At 35.1% G+C, this 25,915-nt stretch overlaps 1 protein-coding gene and 1 pseudogene across 2 annotated transcripts; one reads left to right on the plus strand and one right to left on the minus strand.

Moving 5' to 3' along the window:
• The first annotated feature begins 443 nt into the window (after nt 1-443).
• LOC113429130 (vomeronasal type-2 receptor 26-like) lies at nt 444-5,599 on the plus strand (annotated as a pseudogene). Its single transcript, XR_015745874.1, has 4 exons — nt 444-1,244; nt 2,132-2,359; nt 3,147-3,273; nt 4,465-5,599. The product of XR_015745874.1 is annotated as a vomeronasal type-2 receptor 26-like (transcript).
• A 15,316-nt stretch (nt 5,600-20,915) lies between these two features.
• LOC113427983 (vomeronasal type-2 receptor 26-like) lies at nt 20,916-25,404 on the minus strand. Its single transcript, XM_087946044.1, has 5 exons — nt 25,114-25,404; nt 23,689-24,552; nt 23,008-23,235; nt 22,456-22,582; nt 20,916-21,859 (listed from the first exon to the last, which is right to left on the minus strand). Exons 1-5 carry the CDS (start codon nt 25,402-25,404, stop codon nt 20,916-20,918), a joined length of 2,454 nt encoding a protein of 817 aa, XP_087802170.1.
• Nucleotides 25,405-25,915: the final 511 nt, after the last annotated feature.

Consider the following 25,915-nt stretch of genomic DNA (forward strand, 5'->3'; position numbering starts at 1 on the left):
TTTCTGTCAAGATGTTCTGCATAGCTGAAGGTTTCAGCTAAGATATTCTAAATGGCTTAAGGTCTACTGCTTGGCATTCTTTTCTGAAATGATAATGCCCATTACAGGAAGTGAGTATCCATACCTGAGAGAAGATTTGAATGGCTTCTATTAAAAATATTGATCTAGTACATGTGTTTAAAATATTTTCACACAATGAGAACATCCTCAAAATAGCAGAGTTGAATTTTGGAGGTCTTCAAGTCCAAGAAACTTGTTATTATATGCTTAAAAGAATTCTAGAGGAAAAATGTTCCTTGGATATATTTAATATAAAAACAAAATAGGAAAATTAAACTTAATCTAAAGACTCAATAGAATACTTTTGTATTTTCTTTTAGCTGACATATGGCTCATTAGCCCAAGAGGAATTTGAGACCAGTAAGCTCTCTTCACTTTATTTCATGGTCCCCAAAGAGCACCATCAGTACATTGGGATTATCCAACTGCTTCGTCATTTCAGGTGGACGTGGATTGGGATATTTTCTGTTGATAACAACAATGGAGAAAATTTCTTACAGAAAATGGAGCACTTACTTTCAGAGAATGGAATCTGCTCAGCATTTATAGAAAGACTTGATCAACAAGTCCACGCGGAAAGATTTGCAGAATTTTTTCAAATAATCTCCATTATTTTTATTAATATGATAAATAGCGATGCCAACGTGTTTCTTGTCTATGGAGAAGCCTGGACAATTATATGGCTAAGACTTGCAACATTTATGGTAGATCCTGAAAGCAAGGAAACTGCATTATTAAGAAGGGTGTGGGTTATGACTGCACAGATTGATTTTATATTAGCAGGCATTCAAATTAAATGGGATCTAAAGATGTACAATGGAGCTATTTCCTTCACTGTTCACTCAACAGCAGTTGCAGGTTTCAAGGAATTTCTCCAGACCATAAATCCTCTTTCAGACTACAGAGATGGGTTTCGCCAGAATGTTTGGGAACAGTCATTTGATTGTTCATTTCCAAAACCAGAATTACAAGGAATGGACTATAGGCAGTGCACTGGGGAGATGAAATTGGAGGATCTTCCTGCACCTATATTTGAAATGGAAATGACTGGACAAAGCTACAGTGTCTATAATGCTGTTCATGCTGTGGCTCATGCTTTGCAGGTTCTACACATGTCAGGGTTCAATAGGAGGAAAATTAGGATGGATAAAAAAACTGATCTTCCAAATCTGCAGGCTTGGCAGGTATTCTTGAATTGGACTCTTCTTTTATCTCAATGAGCAGTTTGATATAGAATTATGTTTTGGACTGAGTCTTAATATTTTCTGTATGTATAATAAACTTATATTTGAGAAAAACATAAAAATTATATTGTGTTGTATAAAACTGATGCAGGAAAACTGGTCTGTGTTGTTATTTTTTCATTCAGATGTTCTGCTATTCTGATCATTCAGAACTACAATAAAAATCATGCTTTAGGTGCCAGTAGGAATTATTTAATAAGTCACCATAGATTACACAATAAGAGTTAGTTTAAACAATAATTTACATTACTTTTTACTATCTCTTCCCAAAAGAATCAATTCTCTAAGATCTTTTGTGTGGCTCTTGAACTTTTCAAAGTTTAGCTTTCTGTCCCTATCAGGGATTTAGAGGAATGAAGTAGTGGTCCTTCTTATATTTGGCAAGCATAGTTTGAAACAACTCTATGTTTGCAATAATCTTTTATTCTCATTTATCTATGAAAGAATGTTTAAGTCTCAGATTCTAAAATATTGGCTAAAAGAAATTAATCGGACTCTCAAATAGCTTTATACCAATGATGAAATATATATGCTCTATCTTGAATTAGTTGTTTAAGTAGTGGACATAAAACATAAAGCACTTTGCAGAATTCCAAAAGCTTATTTTCACTGTGCTTCAGTTCATTCCCAATTTTCCTTAAAATAATATCAAACAAATAATGGAGTGGACATGTACATTTGCATGCAATATTGATTATCAAATTTCTAAGTGTACATGTTTAATAATAGTTATTGGAATATGAAGAATGATTGAATGAAATTTGAATATGTTGTCCTTCTCTGTGCTTGCTTTCAACTGTCTATTTCTTCCATTCTGTTTTGAGTAGCTCCATTCATTTCTTCAAGGCATTTCTTTCAACAATTCAGCTGGAGAGAGAATGTTCCTGAATGAGAAAGGAGAAGCAAAAGGTGGATTTGACATCACCAACTTGATCACTTTTCCAAACAGATCTTTTCAGAGAGTTAGAGTTGGAAAGCTGGATTTACAGGCTCCAAAAGGGAAGGAATTATTTATTGATGAAGATGTGATTGTCTGGAATCCGGCTTTGAACCAGGTATTGGGTATTGAATAAGTGAATTGACCATGCTTAATCCATTACAATCCCTAGTCTCTTTCAAAATCTGATTTCTGGATTTTAAAGAAACAAATGTGGTTGATGAACAAATACTCATTAAATTGACAAAGTGATATTACAATACAAAATCCTGTTTGCATTATTATTATTTGCTCACCCTGACTTTCAAACAGGAAATTTTTCAAATCATTCTAACATCAGGTTTCCAAGTCATGAAATCCATATAAAAAGAAAACCAAAGTCTATCTTCCAAAGCAAATTATTTAGGAAAGCATCAAATTGGCAAAGTCCAGGGTAATTTCAGATCTGACACAACCCAGAATTACCCCACAATATTAAAAGTTAGAAACAATCCCCAAAAGTCACATTCTCCAATAGAAGTAATTCAACGTTGCTTGGTGTATAAATCTCTACCTCAAGGGGCCCCAGCATGAACAGCTCATTTTCCATGAGAAGGATACTCACCTAGCCAAAACAACCCTCTTTATCTCCACTCCTCACCCCTTAGGAATGTGGCAAGCAGTAAACCCTTCCCCCCAGACTGCACAGAGAAAGTAAGAAAAAGAATATATATTAAGCCTAACTAAAATGGCTACACATATGTCAATTTCAGGCTTGAAATCTAATTTCTACTTTTTTAAAATTCCTACATCTATCCTTTTATTTATCCTTTGGCAAATATATTATCATCCCCCTCCATAAAGGAATAAAATTACAAACTCTGTTAAATATCTCCAATTTGAAAACCTTCTGTGGTTATCACCAGGTCCTTCCACTTTCTCGTTGCAATGACCCTTGTTTCCCTGGATCCCGGAAGAAAAGGATTGAGGGGGATCAATTCTGCTGCTATGACTGTGTTCCATGCCCAGAAGGGAAGATTTCAAATCAAAATGGTAGGGTAGGAATTCTACCATATTTCATTAGACTTAAACAAACTTTAATAAATTACTGGGATACCTAAACTTAATAAGGTGATCCTTGGTACTCTCTGAGATTGCTTGTTTTCTTGCAGATATGTCATTACCCTAAATAGGTAATATCATCAAGTCTAGTAAGGAGTGCTGTTTGCTGTTAGTTGTATGGGTATCCACTGAAAGGACTTTATTTAAACGAGCCCCAACACACTGCAACAACCTAGAAAAGCAGAAAAAGGAAATGGAACATCTATACAACACATTCCAACAAAACATATACTCATAGAACAATATAAAATGTCCCTGACAACTCAACCCTGTATAGCACAACCAACACTAACCCTAAAATTAAGTATATGGCCATACATCAAGAATATCTCAAAAGCCACCAACAGTCTATACAATTCTATGGAATCAATACAGCACACAAGCCAACTAAAGCCCTTCAAAACATCCTTAGCAAGCCAAAGGACCCAGCAGTCCTAGACGAAAAAAACAGGAGTTACCTACAACATACAATGCAAGGATTGCAACAACCAGTATGTAAGACAAACAGGCAGAAAATTGGCAGAATGCATCCCTGAACATTAACAACCAGTCAGAAGACATGATGAAAACTTATATTTCATAACATATAGACAGACTTAATCATAGTTTCATTTGGATAAATGTGAACTTGCAATACGAAGTCAAGTCCCAAAACACTGTGGAATTTCTCAAAATTTGGCACTCTGACTAATCAGCCACTAGTAGACACATAGACATTAACAACATTTATAGACTATGCAAAAGAGACAATCGAAATGCCCAAAAGAAAACAGAAGGACTCCAGCAGCTCTCCACCAGTAAAGCACCCAGATTTGGATGGATTCACTCCAAGCTTAATCAGACCAACTATCAAGTAAACAATATCCCAAACATGAAACTGCCAAGGAGTCATCAATTTAGAGCCCAACCAAAGAATCTCTAAGACTGCCCCCCACACACACAGAAAGCGAAGACACCAGAATGTAAACTGACAGCAAATAGCACTCCTTACTATAACTGATGATGTTAGCTAGCTAGGGTAATGAAACATCTGCAAGGAAAAAAGCAAGCTCAGAGAGCATCAATCACCCCTGAATAATATGGAATGCCCAGATGAGTAAATATCCTTGATTTTCTTTCCAGATGTGGAAGATTGTTTTGAATGTTCAGAAGATCATTATCCAAATAAAGGAAAGAAGGGATGTATCCAGAAACTGCTGGTTTTTCTAACTTTTGAAGAAACCATAGGAATTGGTTTAGCCTCAGCAGCTGTTGGTTTCTTCTTCTTGACATCATGGGTACTTGGAACATTTATTAAGTACAGGAATACGCCTATTGTCAAAGCCAACAACCGGTCTATAACCTACACCCTCCTTGTCTCTCTTTTGCTCTGTTTTCTCTCCTCTTTCATTTTCATTGGCCAGCCTGGCAAAGTGACCTGCCTTCTCCAACAATAAATGTTTGGCATCACCTTCTCAGTGGCCATTTCTAGTGTCCTGGCCAAAACCATCACAGTGGTTGTTGCCTTTGTGGCCATTAAACCAGGATCTCAGATGAGGAAATGGGTGGGGAATAGATTGGCTTTTTGTACTGTTCTTTCCTGCTCCTTGTTCCAAGTATGTATATGTATTCTTTGGTTGTCAACATCTCCTCCATTCCCTGAATTGGACATGCACTCAGAGCTCCAAGAAATGATTTTACAGTGCAATGAGGGGTCAGCTTTCTTCTTCTACTGTGTCTTGGGCTACATGGGTATCTTGACCATTGCTAGCTTTATTGTGGCTTTCCTTGCCCGTAAATTACCTGACAGCTTTAATGAAGCCAAGTTCATCACCTTCAGCATGTTGGCTTTTTGCAGTGTGTGGATCTCCTTCTTTCCAGCCTATCTGAGCACAAAAGGAAAAACCATGGTAGCTGTGGAGGTCTTCTCCATCTTGTCAACCAGTGCTGCTTTACTGGGGTGCATATTCTTGCCAAAATGCTACATCATTGTTTTTAGACCTGATCTCAACCACAAGGAGCAACTCACAAAGAGAAAGTAGTTCATCATGTGATATTACTGTGTCAGAGAAATTGCCTAAAAAAGAAATGGAAAGAAAAAAACAAGCCCCCCAAAAACAAGCCCCCAAAACACTGGATTCCGAAGCCCTGGCACCCTAATCACGCCGGTGGAGCTCCTGCTAGCCGATCCAAACCCCTTCTCTCCTTCCCCAGAGAAGTGAAGCTCTTTCCATCGAGCCCTATTAACCACACCAGTGGAGCTCTTGAACTGGATCACTTGGAGCCAGCGGAGCGCAAACAACTCAACTTCATTTAAATTCCCCACACAGCTGATCGAAGTACCTTCCATGCCAGACAATGTGTCTTCATTAATATTCCCCACAAAGTTTCCCCGGACTCACATCAGACAGCTGGCAGGGAGAAACAGGGAGGGAGGAGAGAGAGACCAAGACTTTAAGGAGTTTTCCAGTCCTTTTTCAGCTGCGTGTTTTGCTCTTGTTCAGCATGTTCCAAACCTACAATTTTTACAATGAGTGTCCCCAGCAGATCAGATAGCAGCAGCAATAAATCAAAGCAAAGTTATAAGAAATCAGATTGCCCGAATTCTCTCCCTGAATTATTTTCTCTGTCTGAGCGACAAACTTGTTTAAATTCAAAGAGAAGGGGTCAGAGATCCCCCCTTCAGCATCTTTGTATCTTTGCTATCTCAAAAACTCAATTTGCAAAACAAGAAAGAGAGTGTAAACCCTTGCTCACTGATTGTTTTCAAGAGGAAAGAGGGAAGCAGTTTAAGTGAGACTTGAAAACGTTTCCTCTGTTCATTTTTAAAACCTGTTTGACACAAAGAAACTGCTGTTTCTCCAGCCCAGGAAAAGAGAAGAAGAGTTTATTAGGGGTAATAAACCTATTACCAGATATTAGCATCAGCTAGCAAAACAATAACCCTTTACTTGCTGACTCTCAATACTACTTCATTACTTTCATTATCTCAAAACTTATATCTTTCTACTTCAAGACCTATATCAAAGATTAGATAATGATGTCTCCAAATCAATTTCGTTAAAATAATTAATTTTCATCAAATGATTTGTTGTTTTTATTGATTAGTGTGATTAGAGTGTTTAGTGCATATAGTGTGATTACTGATTAGTGTAAATGATCAGCAATTCCTGTGAACTATTTGATTAGTAAAATCAGTGATTTAGTGAATTTAATTGACCAGTGTGATTAGTGATTAATGTAATTAATTAGGCTTGTTACTTAGTGAAATTATTTGATTAGAGTGATATGAATAATTGACAAATTGATTATTAAAATTGATTAATTGGTGTGATATTGGCTATACTGATTAAGCAATTTGTCTAAAATTGATTTATCGCCTAACAATATAATAATTAATTGTTAAATGATCACTAATTTACCGATTCATTGAACTGATAGAGATTTAATAATGTATCATTGATTATCTAGTCGATTGATTGATTGATTTTTGTAATTTATTTTTATTTTTTATTTATTTGATTTGCCAATTGTTTACAAGATAATAAGTATAAGTGTATACATAGTTGTGAATACATGAAATGGGTACATATAAGAAAAATAAAAGAAGAATAAGAGAAACAATAGGACAGGGACGGTAGGCACGTTGGTGCGCTTATGCACGCCCCCTACAGACCTCTTAGGAAAGGGGTGAGGTCAATAGTAGACAGTCTAAGGTTAAAGTTTTTGGGGTTTGGGGAAGAAACTACAGAGTCGGGTAGAGTATTCCAGACATTGACCACTCTATTGCTGAAGTCATATTTCCTGCAATCAAGTTTGGTGCGGTTAACTTTGAGTTTGTATCTATTGTGTGCTCTTGTGTTGTTATGGTTGAAGCTGAAGTATTCATTGACAGGTAGGACATTGCAATGTATGATTTTATATACCATGCTTAAATCAGACCGAAGACGGCGTAATTCAAGGTTTTCTAGTTCTAGAATTTCAAGTCTGGTGGCATAAGGTATTCTACAACGAGTAGAGGAGTGGAGAATTCTTCTTGTGAAATATTTCTGGACTTTCTCAATTGTGCTAATATCAGATACGTAATGTGGGTTCCAGACTGATGAACTGTATTCAAGTATTGGTCTAGCAAATGTTTTGTATTGGTTCTCTAACATATCAATTAACATTTATTAATTACCAACATTCATTAAGTAACTGTCTACCTATCACATTAACTAGCTATTGTAATTGTTTAGTGTACTATTGCCAGCCAAAAACTCCAAACCCTCTACTACCAAACAACAACAAAATAATACTATCTCTACCAATGACCTCCCAGACTCCTGCACATGTTTCAGATCTCTTGAAACCATCAATGAAAGCAAAATTAACATCAAATGCCATCTATGCGACAATCAAGCCCACCCTGCCTGCTTAAATGTAAACAAAAGTCTAGCTGATATCATTAAAAAATCAGATACATTATTTTGTCTATGTCCATCATGTTTTCCTAAGCTAAACAAACTAAGTACCCTGCCTGACAGAGTTTAAAGCATAGAATCACTCATTCACTCAATAGAAGAATGCTTAGCAACACATTTGGAAACAACTATACAAGCAAGCCTAATCTCTCTTCAAAAAAATACAACACAGATAAGTGATTACCTATCAGCTCAAAATCAAATCCCACAACTACCACAACCACTACCTCAACTATAATCACAACTACAACCAAAAATAACCAACAAACCACAGCCACAAACAATTACTATCCCATCAAATAATTCCACAAATAATATCCCCTTATTCATCAGGGACATCATGGAACGTGATCAGAAATGTCCAAATGCCATCTTATTTGGTCTCAAAGACACCAACGAATCAGACGACTTCACCAAAGTTCACGATATCATAAACAACTCAAATACAACAAACATCTCTCCTGAAGATATCATTGAAATAACCAGAGATGGCCCTGAGTACAAATACAATGACAGCTCTGTGGCCCCAAGATTTTGTAGAGTTGTTTGCAAAAATGATTCCAGCAAACATATATTCATTCATACAATAAACATCATTGCAAAATCCAATCCCACCCATAAAACCTTCGCTCAAGACCAGACTTATGCATACTGCAAAGAATCTGCTCCTGTGAACTCCGTGCAGAACTCAAAAACCATCTAGACAATGGAGAACAGGATCTGTCCATTGACTACTGTGCTGATTGTATCAAAAGTAAGTCACACAACTCACAACTCAGCATCTAACCCCACTTCAACCAATCCACCATCACCCAAGACTAGGCACACATGCCCCTAACTACCTCAATTCCAACTCCAACTGGCCTTAAATGCAAGCTAATGAATGCAATAAACCTTGTGAATAAAATACCTGAATTTCTCCTCTTACTAAATTCGGCTAAATTTGACATCATATTTGTCTGTGAAACATAGCTCAATGCATCTCTCCCTGACTTCATTACCACAGTAAGAGACTATCATGTTTACCGATCAGATCATGAAATCCATAGAGGAGGTGGTATTGCTATCTTCTATAAATAGTCCTTACATCTAAAAAACAACCAAGGAGCTTGCTCTTCCTGAGACCATCATCTCTGAACTGTCCTTTTATACCACATTTCAGTGCTTACTATGTTACATAGCCCCTGATTATGACATCGAACATGCAAACAAGCTAAATACACTACTAATATGGGAAGCATCCTGCCCACATGCTTTTATCTTTCTTGATGACTTCAACCTACCTCACTGGACCCTTAACAAATGTACAACTTAACCCACACATGCAACCTTCTACAATGCTGTAACAAATCTGGGACTAGAACAACTAGTAACCAACAACACTAGACTAAACAACTGCCTCGATCTCATCTTCAGCAATAGTTTGAATTCAATTTATAGAATACAAATTAAAGAACCTTTTCCAACAGTGACCACAACATGATTGACTTTTGTCTCAACATGAGTCCACACAAAAATCATCACAATGACGGAATCCCCAATTGTAACTTCAAAAAAGGCAACTATGATCTTATAAACAACAATCTCTCATCCCTTGATTGGCAATTTCTATTCACTGGATACAATACTGTTGAAGACCAATTTATGCCACCAGATAAAAACTGAATGCACCAATTATCACATTAAACAAGAAGAAAACCTTCTATGCACCAATTCCACCCACACTTTCTACAATTTTATAAACAACAAATTAAAAGACTCAAGGTCTATCCCACCCCTGATAGGACCTAATGGTAAAGACTGCAATGATGACACCATTAAAGCCAACCTCTTTAACACATTCTTTGGCTCAGTATTTGTCAACAGCAATGGATCATGCCCAGTATTTCCTAGCCAAACCACAGACAACTACAATGATCTAATACATATCGATTTTACAGAAGACATTGTTGAAAAAGCACTGCGCAATCTAAAACGATCTCTATCTTTTGGACCGGATGGTAACTTCTTTATATACATAATGACATATTAAGTAAAGTTTACAATACCAATAGTAGATTCTTCCAACTGGTAGAAAGTTACAGGCAAAACACAAGCAGAGACAAAAAATAGTTTCACTTTAGTTTAGCAGACAAGCAAGTAAGTTTGAGTTTCTCTTATGGAGCTGAGAGCATGAAGCTAAGCCACATACAGAATCTCTCTTTAAGTTTCAGCCTCCAATTCATCTCTCATTGGTTGACCTTGTTAACTATGTCTCTACCAGTTCATGAATATTCTGACATTTCCTTCTCTTTAGAAATTGTGAGGTATATATGACCCCAGATTTTACAATGGAGTTAGACCCTGTGCTGAAATTGATCCACCAAAAGGTTTGAAACCTGCAGTAATATCTAAGGTTGCAGACACCTGTTCAATTCAAAAAGAATAAAAGTAGACTGCCTCTTCATGGCTAGCCTAAGAAAAAAAGTCACCCAAACAAACATTGGGAAAATAATAGAAGTATCCCCTCCCTTCTAGAGGGATCTAGAAGGAAACCATGGAAAACTTCTTAACATGAGGGAATGCCAAAGTACCTATGCATCTTAATGCTATTCAAAGAAAGGTGAACTACACTTATTTTTCATTGTAAAAAATAAAATAAATTTCAAAAATCCAGTGTATATTGTATTGCAAATTCCACTCTGTACTTTTTATTAACAATTGTGCATTTCAAAAAGTATTTAAACACTGGCCACTTATTCCCTCATCAAAAACAAAGTAATTATCTCCTATAGGAATCATCCTATTTTCTGAATTAAACAAAAACTTCCAAGACTGTACAGAAGGCTATTTCAATTCAACAACAATCAACATAACTTGAATCCAAGGGGATTGACACAAGGATAATAATGGCTGTGCGTCAGAATAACTACTACACATTTCCTCCCTCTATTCAACCTTGTATAACAACTTATGATATAACAAAGTAAGATTTTTTTTCTTTTTGTAATCTTAATGATTACAATGATTAGGATTTCACCATAAATGTAGGCTTTATATCTAAATTAAGCCTTTCTGTCATTCAAATGTTTCTTGATAAAATCAATTTTCCTGACTTTATGCTAAATTATTTATCATATAATATATGAAACTTTTATAGTATAAAAGTTTATAACTTCATATAATGTATGAAACATCCATTGAAAAACATTTAGTAAGCTTAAGGAAATATTTAAAAAAAATGCTTTGTCAAACTTAACAAAACATGTATACAATAAATGGTTGATACAAATTGCAATTGTTCATATTTTATTTTGTGAAAAATTTATTAGAAAATAAATGTGGTAACATGAAAAAGCAGTATTTTTATTTCTTATGGCAGATATTTGTTGCAAATAACATGAATACTGATGAAAAGGCAAATTTGAACTTTGTACAAATTATTCAGTATTTTAGAAAATCTATTTCCTACTTTCATCAGAGAAAGAAATATTAATTATTCATATAGAAATGATGCCCCGTATTGAGCATAGTCAAATTCCTTTTTCAGCTGGGGTATTTAAATCATTTGCAGTGTAATAACTAAATTCTACCAGCACATCCTTGCCTTGTCTTTTGCTGTGAAGGAGATCAATCAGGACTCCCAGATCTTACCTAATGTCAGTCTTAGGTTCCACATCTATGACAGTTATTATAATTCAAGGATGACCTATCGCACCACTCTGGACCTGCTTTTCAAATCTCAGGAATTTGTCCCTAACTATAAATGTGATAGCCAGAAGAATCTCGTGGCTATTATTGGGGGATTGGATTTTGAGGTATCATTTTATATAGCTGAAATTATAAGTTTTTTTCAAGATTCCACAAGTAAGTTCTGAAGCAGTTGAGAAAAAAATTCTTATTGTTATTGTTGTTATGCAATCATTAATGGGTATCAAAGATTAAGCTTAATTTTCTGCTAAGATATACTGCATTGCTTCTAATCTACTTAGCATTTTTTTCTTAAACTACAATGCCAGTTACAGAAAGGGAATATCAGGCATCATGCCATAGCTGGGAGATGATTTGAACTGGTTTTATTAAAACAATTGATTTCGCACATATATTTGAAATATTTTTTTTTTAAAAAAATGTTTATATATTCTTTAAAGATTCTTGGGGGAAAATATTCCTTGGAAATGTTTTATATGAAAACAAGATAGGAAAATTAAATTTGATCAAAAGACTCAACAGAATTTTTTGGATTTTCTTTTAGCTGACATATGGCTCATTAGCCCATGAGGCATTTTGGACCAAGAAACACTCTTCAATTTATTTCATGGTCCCCAAAGAAGACCATCAGTACATTGGGATCATCCAACTGCTTCATCATTTCTGGTTGGACATGGATTGGGATATTTTCTGTAGATACCAACGATGGAGAAAATTTCTTACAGAAAATGCAGCCCTTACTTTCACAGAACGGTATCTGCTCATCGTTTATAGAAAGGCTTGATCGACAAATCCACTCAGAAGCCTTCCACAAACTTTATCAAACAGTCTCAATGACTTCCATTAATATGATGTGTTCTGTCCCACCTGTATCCACAGATGAAACTTCAAGTTATATAGTTCAAATACTTTATGTAAACAAAACCAGAGACAGAAGATTCAATTGCTCTGTTATCACAGTCCTTTGGCAATCCTCCTAGAATCTGTCCAGCAATTCTGTAAAGTTCTTAACTCACAACGCAGTAAATCAGATGCAAGTCTTTCCAAGGCAAGATTCACTTTGTTTCCAGCAAATATTTCAAAGTGGTGCACTCCCTTATATCTTCTAAGAAAGGGCGTGTCAGTCTCATTAATTAATCCTTTGCTGGACGTCTCTTTTCTAATTGAGATTGACATCTCAATGTTCTCCTAGTTCTGGCATCCAGCCAGCATCCGGCAGTTTCATCTCCGCTTGAAACCTCCAACACACTTTCCTGATTAACAGTTAACACCTGAGGTTTAATTAGGGAAGTAGTTTCAAGGGAGAGAGTGGCCTCTGAATCTCCCAATAAATCAGGCTCATATCTCGAATCCAACTCCTCTCCCTGTACCTGACTCCCCTCCAAGTCACTTAATAATGCAGGATCAAATCTCAGTGCCAGATCGTCTTCCTCGCTCGAACCCACATCTGCTGATTGATCAGGTTCAAGTCTCGGAGTCACAACATGATGAATAGCAAAACCAATTCATTTCTCGCCTATGGCGAATCCTGGACAATTATATGGCTAAGATTAGTAGCATTTGTTGGGGATCCTGAAAGCAAGGGAACTGCATTACTTAGAAAGGTGTGGATCATGACGGCAAAGATTGATTTTGTACTATCAGGCATTCAAATCACATCGGATCTCAAGATGTATCATGGGGCTATTTCTTTCACTGTTCACTCAAGAGCAGTTGTAGGTTTCAGAGAATTTCTTCAGGCCATAAATCCTCTTTCAGACTACAGAGATCAGTTTCGACAGGATGTGTGGCAACAGTCATTTGATTGTGCATTTCCAAAATCAGAGTTACAAGGAGTGCAAAGGAAATTCACTGAGGAGATGAAGCTAGAGAATCTTCCTGGGCCGCTCTTTGAAATGGAAATGACTGGCCAAAGCTACATTGTCTACAATGCTGTTTATGCTGTGGCTCATGCTTTACAGGCTCTATACACATTAGGATACAATAGAAAAAAAACTGAGCTTCAACAGCTGCAGGCTGTACAATTATCTTTGAACCCAATTTGGAAAGTCTTAATATGTTCTGCATGTGGAAACAAGTATGTGTAACGAAGTAGAAATAAGGAAGAAATAAGGAAATGGAATAAAATGTTCATAGAAGTTGTGGATGCTCTAACACTGGAGATTTTTTATGAAGAGAAGGGTAGCTATTTGTTTGAAATAGCAAAAGGAGTCCCTCTTGAGCAGAGTATTTGACTAAACCTCTAAATCTCCTTCTGATCATATTATACTTTTCTGTCTAAAATATGTGGAAAGGGAATTTCACGAAGGCAGTAGTGTCACACACACACACACACACAAAAAAAAAAAAACAATAGGAAAAGTCTAAGGGGAACATCAGGTCAGCCAGAAAACAAACTTACATAGGAAAAGGAATCAAATAAAAAGTATTAAAGAATCATTTGGATTGCTTGGTGACATTGGGACTTTTGGAAATTATTATTTGAAAGATTAAAAACATTTGGGTTGTTTAAAAAAATTTCCACAATGGCATTACTTGTCGATGAACTGAAAATGGAATTTCAAAAGTACAAAGAAGAGGAACAAGAAGGGAAGGGCTCTTTTGGCTCTGTCTTCCATTTCTTAGAAATGGCGATTTCTACTTATGAGAAACTACAAGAACAACAAGAAGATTGGGATGAAGAAGAAGCCATCTTTAACGAACAAGCAACTCTAGCTGAGGAAGAAAAGGGAAAGGGGGGGGGGAGAGAATAGAGAATTTAAGACTTAAAAAAACAACCAAAAAAGGTACAGAAGAGGGTGGAGATCAAGAGACAAGGGGGAAAAAAGGCTAGATTGCAGAAGCAAGGAAGGGAAAAAGGGAAGAGAAGCTACAAAGGTTTGAAACAAGATGTAAAGAAACAGGATTTTTTCAGAGATAATGGGTAAAAATATAATTAAAAAAGAGATTCTGCAAAAGTACATAAGACTGTATTGTTGTATTTGTATTTGAAATAATGTTAGAAAACTGGAACATTATATGACTATAAAATGGGATAAAATATTAAAAGGAATGTGTAAAATGTTTAACAATAGAGTTTAATTGCTATGGATTATTGTTTTAATTATAATATAAACTTATTATTTTTTCTTATTTAAAATATAGTACGTAGCCTTAGAATGTACTAAGCAGAATCCGAATGAAAATTATATATTATTTTAAGTGTTAAATTTAGGGGAAAGATATAAAGGCATCATACTTCAATCAGTGATTACAGGAGAAATTTTGTGTTAATGAGAAAAGATAATAGATAACTGAAACAGAACAGACAAAAGATATAAGCATAATGATGAGATGAAATAAATAAAATAGAATTAAGAGAGTGAAAAGAGGGGAGAAGCTATATAGAAAATGTAGAATGGTAAATAAGATATGAAATGGTATATAAAAGTGAGCATGAATTCGAATTTATGTCTGTACATAAAGATGTAACCCGGGACTAAGCCACTTTCAAAAAGAAGTTTTATGTTTTCATGTTTTGTGTTTTGTTTGTATATGTTTGTTTATTGAAAATTAATAAAAAAAAATGTTTTTTTTAAAAAAGGTCCTTCCAACTCCGTTAATCTATCTATCTATCATGTGTTCCCCTTGTGAGACCTTCTGACAAGCAAACTCAACGAGGAAGCCAGATTTACTCAACTGTTGTCTTACTAACTTAACAACTGCAGTGATTCACTTAACAACTGTGGCAGGAAAGATTGTAAAATGGAGCAAAACTCACTTAACAAGTGTTTCACTTATCAACAGAAATTTTGGGCTTAATTATGGACGTAAGTACTACCTGTAGTTACTCGGTGTAAGTAAAAACACCACCGAGCATAAAAAATAGAAAATTCCCCTCTTTTCTAAGATGGTATGGATGGAAGTCAGGCAAAAACTGAAATGGGGGGAGGATATAACATTTATACATCTGCATTTTCACCTTTGGGAAAAATGAAGTAGTTATCAATTTTAAATCACTCTAAGTGCAGTGGCTCATTGGCTAAGATGCTGAGCTTGTTGATCAGAAAGGTCAGCAGTTCAGCAGTTCAAATCCCTAGGGCCACGTAACGGAGTGAGCTCCTTACTTGACCCAGTTTCTGCCAACCTAGCAATTGGAAAGTATGTAAAAATGCAAGTAGAAAAATAGGGGCCACTTTGGTGTGAAGGTAACAGCATTCTGTGCACCTTCAGCATTTAGTCATGCTGGCCACATGACAATGGAGACATCTTCAAACAGCGCTCGCTCTTTGGCTTTGTAAAAAAGATTATCACCACCCCTTAGAGCAGGAAACAACTAGCAACGTATGTGCGAGGGGAATCTTTACCTTTACCTTAAGTGCAACATGCTTTAAAAAACTTTCTGTTTCTAGATAATTTTTTTTAATTTTTAAAAATAAACTTTATTAAACATAAAAAAATAAATACAGAATACAAAACATTTCATTAAAAATGAAACCAAAGAAAAAACATAACCAATAAACATTTTCAATTACTTAGACAGTGTGTTCTTATCAAACAATCTTCTAATACTTATTTCATGTATCTGGTTAGTACTCCTATTATAACTTCTTTATATTTTCCCTTCCTTATCTATTTACTCGCTGGTTTCTATCTTCTATCCAATTATACCAGTTTTCCCAAACTGTATAATATTTTGATTATTTTTTTTAATTTTTTTTTTCTTTTCTTTTAATTTTTGGGTAAATTTATCCACTTCAGTGCAATCATAGACCATCTGGATTATCAAGTTATCCATTTGCATCTGATCACCCTTCCAACATTGTACTTGTGTTGCCCTTGCTGCAGTAATTATATGTAAAATTAAGTGTTTTATTTTTTTTGCATGTTTACCTTTTATTATTCCCAATAAAAGGATTTCAGCCTTCAGTTCTAATTGGATGTTCATAATTTCTCTTATCCATATTCATATTTTTTCCAATATTTTTTACTCTTCAGGCAAAGCCACCATGCATAGAATAAGGTATCCCTCGTTTGTTTACATTTCCAACAGAGTGGGCTTAAATCTGGGTACATATTGGCTAGTCTCGAAGGTGCTAGATACCATCAATAACACATTTTGTATTGGTTCTCTTTATAAACTGCTATTTCATTAATTTATAATTTTTCTTCCAAATTCTTTCCCAGTCTTCCAAATTGATATTATGTCTTACATTCCTTGCCCATGTTATCATTGGGCCCTTAACTAATTCCTCTGCCATTTCAAATTATAATAAATAATTGTACATTTTTGAGATTGACTTTTTGTCTGTTCCCTCTAAAAGTTTATCTAACTGGCTTGGCTTTACATCTATTCCATGTTCTTCTACATCTTTTTCATACCTTGTTTTAAGCTGTAAATATGGCCACCAATCTATCTTCACTCTTTGATCTCTAAGTTCTTGGTTTGTTTTTAATATTCCTTGGGAGTCTAAAACATCATAATATTTGGTCCTTCTTCTGATTTCTATTGCATTTGGGTGTATCAATGCCTCCATGATGGATACCCACCCTGGAATTTTCATATAATGTCTATATTTAATTTCTTGCCAAATTCTCATTAGTGAATTTCAAATAGCATGTCTATTATAATAAGTATAGGTCTTGTTTCCTGGGTTCCACATGAAGGCATCCACCCGCCTGCCCTTCTAAGTTTAGTATTCTTTTGTTCCTTAAGTTAACCCAATATTTAATCCACATTAAGGCTGCTGCTTTATAATATATTTCCCAAGCAGGGAATCCAAATCCACCTCTGCATCTATTATCTTGTAGTACACTTAATTTTATCCTCGCTCTTTTTCCTGCCTAAACAAATTTTGTAGTCATTTTATTTAATTCCCTAAAAAAAAACCACCTCCAATTTTACAAGAATCATTTGAAAGATAAATAATAGTCTTGGTAGGTTGTTCATTTTAATGGTTGCAATTTTCCCTAACAGCAATAGCTGTATCTTTCCCATTTTTCTAAATCTCTTTTTATTTCTTGTATTAACTTTATATAATTATTCTCTTTTATTGTTGAGCATCTTGCTGTAAGCCAGATTCCCAAATACTGATATTTTTTTTTACAATTTGTAAACCCATTACTTCCACTATTTTTTTTTTTTTTGCTATTTGTTATTTTTTTTTTTTGTTATTTTTTTTTTTTAATCTTTATTAATTGTTAGACCGTCCTTCCGGAAGTGATGTGTGGTCAGGGTGGTATGGGGAGACAGCGTTCTGTCCCTCATTGCTGATTTTCAGCAGTCCGGTGGCCATCTGAGGTGAAAATCAGTCCTGGGCAATCAGTGAAGAAGAGAGGAACCTTCGGAAATGAAGTGGGAAGGTGCCATTCCCAGCATCGCGAGTGAAGGAGCACTCAAATCTGGAGCTGAAGAGATCTTTTTGAGTTTTTGAAGAGACAACATTGTAGCAACAGAAAAACAAAGAAACAGAAAAAAGGACTAAGGAAACAAAAGTGACAGTGCAAAATTTGGAGTTTTATTTTTCATCAGTAGAGGTGCACTATTTTCATGAAGTGATGTTAGTCTTTAGCCTTAAAGTAAACTACCAGAAAAATGGTTGAGCTTGTTATTGAAAATACTTGTCATCCTTTACTAATACTATGAAAGTGAGTTCCAAATCTCATTTATTAACCATTCATTCTCCGTTGATATTTTCTTCTTCTGTATTTCAAGTTAGGAAGACTTTTTTTTTTCATTTCCTGGAGACTGGGAGTAAAATAATGAAAGTTTTAATGTTTTTATCCCTAATAATTTGTTTACTTTTTGACTGCCTTTTTCTTATTCTTCTTCAAGAAGCTCCACAAATTTCTTCAAGGGATTTCTTTTAACAATTCAGCTGGAGAAAGAGTCTTCTTTAAAAACAGAAGGGAAAGTCAAGGTGGTTTTGACATTGTCAACATGATCACTTTTCTGAACAGATCTTTTCAGAGAGTTAAAGTTGGAGAGTTAATGTCCAATGCTCCAGAAGGAAAAGAACTCATCATTGAGAAGAAGACAATTCTATGGCACAGTGGTTTTAACCAGGTAGGCAATCACGATTATATAAAACCTGCATGAATTGCACTTTGATCCATTGTGATCTGATTATTTTTGTCTTTTAAACCATATTGAAGATAGTCACTTTCCAAATCTGATTTCTGTTGTTGAAAGGGGAATAAAGGCATGTTCTGTACAAAAGTTTATGACATTCCCAACTAGATCTATGATTTTAAAACCAAGTTTACATATATGGGTTACAATTCCATTTGAAATTACAAGGATCATATCATTTCCATAACATGTTGCCATTGTGCCAATTTCTTTAAGCACACATCCTCTCTTCAAGTCGTCTTACACATCCTTATAATTTCAATATCTTTTTAATGCACAGTATAAATCTCAGTTGATAAATCTCAGTATAAATTCAGCAGCCTTTGGGAAGTAAAATATTATCTGTCCCCATTGTTAGGGATAACATTGTTTACCCTAACTGGTTTGGGTAAAAATAATAAATAAGGTATCATGGTTTGTTTGTTAAAGTGTGTGTAACTTTAACAGCAGGAATGTAATTAAGGGAGTGGTTGTAAAAGCACTATATAAGAAGCGAGGCAATTGCAGCTCTCTCTCTCTCTGGCCTACTGATCCCTAATTACTGGATGGATTGATGACTGCGTTCTTGTAGGAGTGTTGATTTTTCTCAACGGAGAGAAGATAAGATTGGACTGATTTATTGTAAGTGTACTGACATTGGCTATTCAACACGGACTTTTGCAAATAGAGTATCCCCGACAAGACTTGACTGAAATTGATATATGACTAATGGACCATTTATTTTGACTATGCTATAATTCTTAAATGGAATAAACAATATTTTGATAGCACAAGCGTATCTGTATTTTTACTGCGTGTTAACTAGAAAACTTATCTCACACATTTACCTGTCTTCCTATCTGACTTCGCTGCACATTCTGTTTAGTTTGTTTTCCTTAACACCCGTTGGGGAATCCAGGCTTAACACCCATAAAGGAAAAAAATCAGAAACTGTTTTAAAGATCTCCTTTTTGAAGCCTTTTATGAGTATTTAGTCTAATGTGCTTATCTCCAGAAAAACATGATTGTAAGCAAATCTCAATCTATACTTAGCAAGAGATTGAAAATTAATATTAGCTTGCACTGGTAAAGGTGGCTTTCAACTTATTGGTATTTGATCATGTTCCAATTAGAAATATAATGGCAGACCCTCACATTTTGCTGAATCCCAAGGGGCTATAGAAAAATATACTTCCCAGGCTGAAGGCAAGAATGCACAGTTACACAATCAATATGCAGAAGGCAAAAAAAAGAAACAATGGATGGAAACTAATCAAGGAGAGAAGCAACCTGGGATTAAGGACAAACTTCCTAGCAGTAATGACAAATAACCAGTGGAACAGCTTACCTGAAGAAGTTGTACATGCTTCATACTAGAGGTTTTAAAGAAAAAAATGGGTAGTCACCTACCTGAAATGGTATAGCTTGAGCAGGGGGTTGAACTAGAAGACCTCCAAGGTACCTTCTAGCTCTACTTTGATTGATGTATTTGGCAGTTAAGTATCACAGCCCTTTATGGCTAAATTGTGTTCACACATAAAAGCAGTGGACACCTAGCTTATCCAAACCATGAAGCTAATATCAGGAATTATGAAATTGATGGCTTCCAAATGGCCAGTGCTATCTAACATACCATCCACAAACCTTAGAAGAAAATCAGCTTTAGAAATGGAGAGGAAAAATGTGAGGCAAAGCTAATTATTACTCGTACACGTGGATTATCATGATCAAATATTTAGTCTCATATCTCGTAATTCACCATGAAAACTTGGACAGCAATAATTTCATCCAAACCAAGATTGGCACCTGAAAAACAAAAGGTCGATAATACTAAATATGACAGTGAGAATGTCCTGCAAGTTTTACATCATATTGCGATGAAGTGCCCCATTGAAGGTTCCCTGAAAGAACTACATCATCTTGAGAACATTGCTTTCCAAAGGCTAAATAGCCTAGATATAGGCCATAGGCTTAGGTACTCTAACAAATACTCATGCATACTTTAATTTTTTAAAATAATTTTATTCGTAATTCATATTGTGAATTTTAAAAATAATTCACTGTTCTCATGTTTTATACTTTGATACATATTTTATATGCTGTTTTGTGAATTTTATGCATTAATGCTTTATTCCAATGTTTCTCAAACTTGGCAACTTTAAGCTGTATCAACTGCAACTCCCAGGATTCTCCAATCAAAAGAGAAGACTGGCGAATTCTGGGAGTTGGTCCATATAGTTTTAAGTTGTCAAAGTTGAGAAACATTGCTGTATTCCCTTATGCCATAAGAAATAAATCAATAAATAACCCCAATTAATTATTTAATTAACTCAAAACAGATTATAGTCATCTCATTTAAACTCAGTATTCTTGGGGAAAATATAACTGTCACATGATACAATACACTTTATTAGTCGTTTCTTAATGTTTATTTCTGGCTTAAGAACAATTATGAAACATTTTGGGAAAAAGATACATCCCATTAACCCAGCACTGGAGGACAAAATGGAGAAAATCTCCACAGCCACCATGGCTTTTCCATTGGTACTCAGATAGGTTGGAACAAAGGAGATCCACACGCTGCAGAAAGCCAACATGCTAAATGTGATGAACTTGGCTTCATTAAAGGTGTCAGGTAAATTACGGGCAAAGTATGCCACAATAAAGCTGACAATAGCCAAGAAGCCCAGATAGCCCAGTACACAATAGAACATGAAAATGGAGCCTTCATTGCATTGTAAAATCATGGTTTCTATAAGGGAATTCATGTCTAACTGAGGAAATGGAGGAGATTTTGCCAGCCACAGAATGCAAAGACCTGCTTGAAGAAAAGAACAAGAAAGAACAATGGAAAGAGCCAATCTTTTCCCCACCCATTTTCTCATTGAAGAACCTGGCTTAGTAGCCATAAAAGCTACAACCACGGTAATAGTTTTAGCTAACACACAAGAAATAGCAACTGAGAAGATGATGCCAAATGCTGGTTGACGGAGAAGGCAGGTTACTTTCTCTGGCTGACCAAGGAATAACAAGGAAGCTAAAAAGCATAGTAAGAGGGCAATAAGGAGAGTGTAAGTGAGGTCCCGGTTGTTGGCCTTGACAATGGGGGTATCTCTACACTTAAGGAAAATTACAAGCACACTGATTGTCATTAAGGAAAAGAAAAGAGCAGCTGAGGCCAGACTGATTCCTAAAGGTTCTTCAATGGACAGGAAACTCATTGTTTTGTTAAGGCATCGATCTTGCACTTTGCTTGGATACTGATCCTCAGGACATTTGAAACAATCTTCTGTGTCTGGATAAAAGATATCAAAAAGAAAATCATTTATTTATTTATTTCTGAAATGTTCTGTTGTTCTGCTTGGAAACTGACATTCCTTCTGATCTCACTTAGCCATGACTTGCTTTCTAAGCAGAATTTCTGAAATTTAAAAAATAAGGTGGGTTATAATCTCCCCCCTCTCTCTCTGCCAATTTTACAACATTTATATGGATATTTTTCAATTTTCTTCCAGTTCCACCTATTATAATGCTTTGGATGACTACCATATAAAAGGTGGCTGGGCCGAAATTTGACTTTGATCACTATGTAAACCTTGGTTTTGTAGGTGACATCTTCTGGAACCCAAATAAATAGTTTGGATTTTGAATTCTGGGATAAAAATGCCATATGAGAAAAGATGGCATATATGGATGCTGTATCCTACAAAATATAGTATTCTCAGATATGAGAGATTATTAATAACTGAGATTATAGGGATTACACTTGTTTGTTGCTTTAAATGGTGGGAAAATCTCATAGTTAGTAAGAAATAGAACAAATTGTAATTTTTGACAGAATAATTTATCTGCAGCCATTGTCTCCAAAAATAGAAGAACTTTATAACTGACCTGTCTTGCTTGAAATCTTCCCCTCTGGACAGGGAATACAATCATAGCAACAAAAGGTTTTCTCTTCAGATTTTCTCTTCCAATATCCGGGATGACAGTATTGATTGCACAGAGAAACTGGAAGAACCTGTTCATAACAATGAAAAATGTTGAACAATTAGTTATCAAGTTGTTAAGTTTTTCATCATTTGAAAACAAAATCAATTAATAATCCTATAAAGAGAATCATGGCCAACAGAAATTCACTGTAGACATTATAAGTGATTTCCCCCTGTCCCCCCATTTTTTCATTTTCCATTTCCAAGGAAGTTGTAAAAATATAAGCATTCTACATGCTTGTATTCCATACCAATTAAAACCTTTCTGCCATTCAATAATTGCATTTGAAATTTGAAAGGCATTTGAAATGCTTATTCTTCCAAAAGAATAAAAAACTGGAAGACCTGATCAAAGGGATTCACCAAGTTTTTCTCAATGGGTATAAGGGGGGAACATAACACATGTTTTAGGAAAATGTGTGCCATAATCTGATCCATTGAAGAATACCCATACCTGATTAAAATCTTTGTGCCATGCAATCAAATTTTCATTAATAATCAATTCATTTCCATCTGGAGCATTGGGATCTAATCTTCCAACTTTCACTCTCTGGATTGATTTGTTTGAAAAGATGATCATGTTGATGATGTCAAATCCTCCTCTAATTTCCATCTTTTCATTAAAAGACATACTTTCTCCTGCTGAGTTGTTGAAAGAAATGCCTTGAAGAAATGGGTGCAGCTTCAGAGGAAGAGATTGAGGGAGGGGAAGGGGAAGGAGTAGGGAAAGAAGAGAAGAAGAACGAGAAGGAGAAGGAGAGGAGGAGGAGGAAGTTTAAAGAATAATCAGTTAAATCATTCTAAGGAACATTTCCCCTTTTTTCCAAATTTCTTTATGCAGCTTGACGCAATAAATATCAAGAATTAGCCTGAAGAGCATCACTATATACAGTAAGGAGCACAATGCTATCCATTCTCATAGATATAAAAAAGTAATGTATTACTGTGAATAATATTTCACATGTTCTTGGGTAGAAAGTTGAATGTAACCCAAGGGTGGTATTTACTGCAGAGAAATAATACTTTGCTTTGGTATCTATCATATATTGATTGATTTAATCAAAGCTATTTGAATGATATATTGTGATACAAATCATTTTCTAGTAAATTTGTCACTTTTGTTGGACAACTTTACCTTAAAAGGAGGTAGATCTTCAGATTCTGGGATTTTATCCATCAACCTTTTACTGTGACTGGATTCTTTTGATAATAAAGCTTGCAAAGAATGAGCCACAACATAGATACCATTATAGATGCTATAACTATGACCTGTCATTTGCATTTCAAAGAGAGGTCCAGGAAGACTGTCCAGATTCTCCTCCCCAGTACATTTTTTAATGTTAATTGCTGGTGTTTCTGAATTAGAAAAGAAACAGTCAAATGCTTCTTCCCAAAACCCTTTTAGAAATCTATCTCTTTGTCTCCAAAAAGGTTTTACAGACTTCAGAAATTCTTTAAATGTTGGAACTTCACCTGAATGTATCTGAAAAGAAATCGTCCCATCGAACAATTGGAGGTTCCACTTTTTTAGATTTCCTGTTAGTATGAAGTCCACTTGACTTGTAGTGATCCATACCTTTCTAAGGGATGCATTTAATTTATCTTCAGGATCACTTAGAAATATGGGAGATGTGAGCCAGAGGAGTGTATAAGACTCTCCATAAAGAATAAATACATTTGCTTTAATGTCTGTGAGATGTATGTACAAACTTTTCATTTTATAGCTAAATGTTTGGATGTCATCCAATGGAAGCAGCAGGGGTATTCTTTGTATGAAGGCTGGACAGATTCCATGCTGGGAAAGCATCACTTGTATCTTCTTCAAAAAGTGTTCTCCACTCTCATTTTCAACGGCAAAGAGTCCTATCCATTTCCATCCAAAATGTTGAAGCAATCGGATAATTCCAATATATACAAGACCTTCATTTGGTGTCATAAAATAAAAATAAGAAAAATTGTTGATATGAAATTCTTTTGGGGGAAAGGATCCATATGGGATCTAAAAAAAAGAATATTCAACAGAAGTTTTAAATAGTGTGTTTTGTTTTGTCTCTTCCTCTTCATGAATTAGTTTAAAAGCTGCTCAAATGAAATTATTACTTTGTTTCATTTATATTTCATTTTTTCCTAGACTTCTTATATCTGATAGAATGGAATAAAACAGAATTCTTTATTGGCCAAGTGTGATTGGACACATAAGGAATTTGACTTGGTGCATATGCTCTCAGTGTACATAAAAGAAAATTCATCAAGAGTCAAGAATCATAAGGTACAACACTTAATAATAGTCATATCCCACTGATACAAAGATTCCAGTGCAACATTGCTGAAATTATGAGAATACAGCAAAATGTCAGGGTCTGTTATTATTTTTCTAATTGGAACATGATCAAATACCAGCAAATTGAAAGCCCCCTTTACCAGTGCAAGCTAACGTTAATTTTCAATCTCTTGCTAAGTATAGATTGAGGTTTGCTTACAATCATGTTTTTGTGGAGATAAAGAAATGAGAATAAATACTTAAGAAAGCTCTTAACCAATTGAGAGCTATAGGGCCTACCTGTGGAATTTTGTAGAACTCTACAATTTCTGACATATGGGATGAAGTATCTGAACCAAGTCCTCCAATGATGGCCATAAGATTTTTCTGAAGCCCACATTTGTAGTTGGGCATAAATCTGTCTGATTTGAAAAGTAAGTCTAGGGTGGTCCGATAAGTCATTCTTGCATTATAGTAGCTGTCATATATATGGAAGCCAAGGGTAATATTTGACAGGATTTCTGAATTCTCATTGATTTCTTTGACAGCAAAGGCCAAGGAAAGGAGATGTTGGTAGAATTTTGTAATCATACTGTAATAAAGAATGTCTTTTAGAAAACAATTCTGTGGTAAATGGATTAGAATAGCCATTTGTATTTGTGATTGGAATGAAAAAATATTAAATTCCTTCAATACTGCTTCAAAGTATCATGGTTTAGGATTCTGTTGTGCCTTACACTGTATCATAGAAGTCATTCATTAAAAATACAGTAATTTATATTTTTAGATTTTCTATTAATGGCCAATGACATGGATGGTGTGTTCTGTTTCAGAGAGAAGAAACTTAATTTATTCCACTTCTTTATTTTACTCTTCTTTGAGCAACCTTTGTTCTTCCTTTTCCTTCTTTTACTGAGAAAATGTGTTATTAGTGAAAAACAATTTTCCATTTTTGCATTGCTTTTATGGGGATGAGTGATCATTTCTATACATTTATTTCTTATATTTTGAATTCCTACTTTATGTATTTGCAGTGCTCTTCAGAATACTTAAGCTATTTCCTAAGCTTATAACAAAAGATCTGCAAAAAATAACCAAGCTT

Source organism: Notechis scutatus, chromosome Z (assembly GCF_049901735.1).
Source record: "Notechis scutatus isolate UNSWTSFEM ecotype Mainland chromosome Z, rNotScu1.2, whole genome shotgun sequence".
Lineage (NCBI taxonomy): Eukaryota > Metazoa > Chordata > Lepidosauria > Squamata > Elapidae > Notechis > Notechis scutatus.

Bases quoted from the DNA above. Each gene is read 5' to 3' on its own strand.
- LOC113427983 (XM_087946044.1), bottom strand. From the start codon at position 25,404: ATGATTACAAAATTCTACCAACATCTCCTTTCCTTGGCCTTTGCTGTC. The intron at 24,553-25,113 runs GTAGGCCCTATA...TCTTTTTTTTAG, and splicing joins AGTTCTACAAAATTCCACAG to ATCCCATATGGATCCTTTCC. The intron at 22,583-23,007 runs GTATGGGTATTC...TGTTATGAACAG, and splicing joins GGCACAAAGATTTTAATCAG to GTTCTTCCAGTTTCTCTGTG.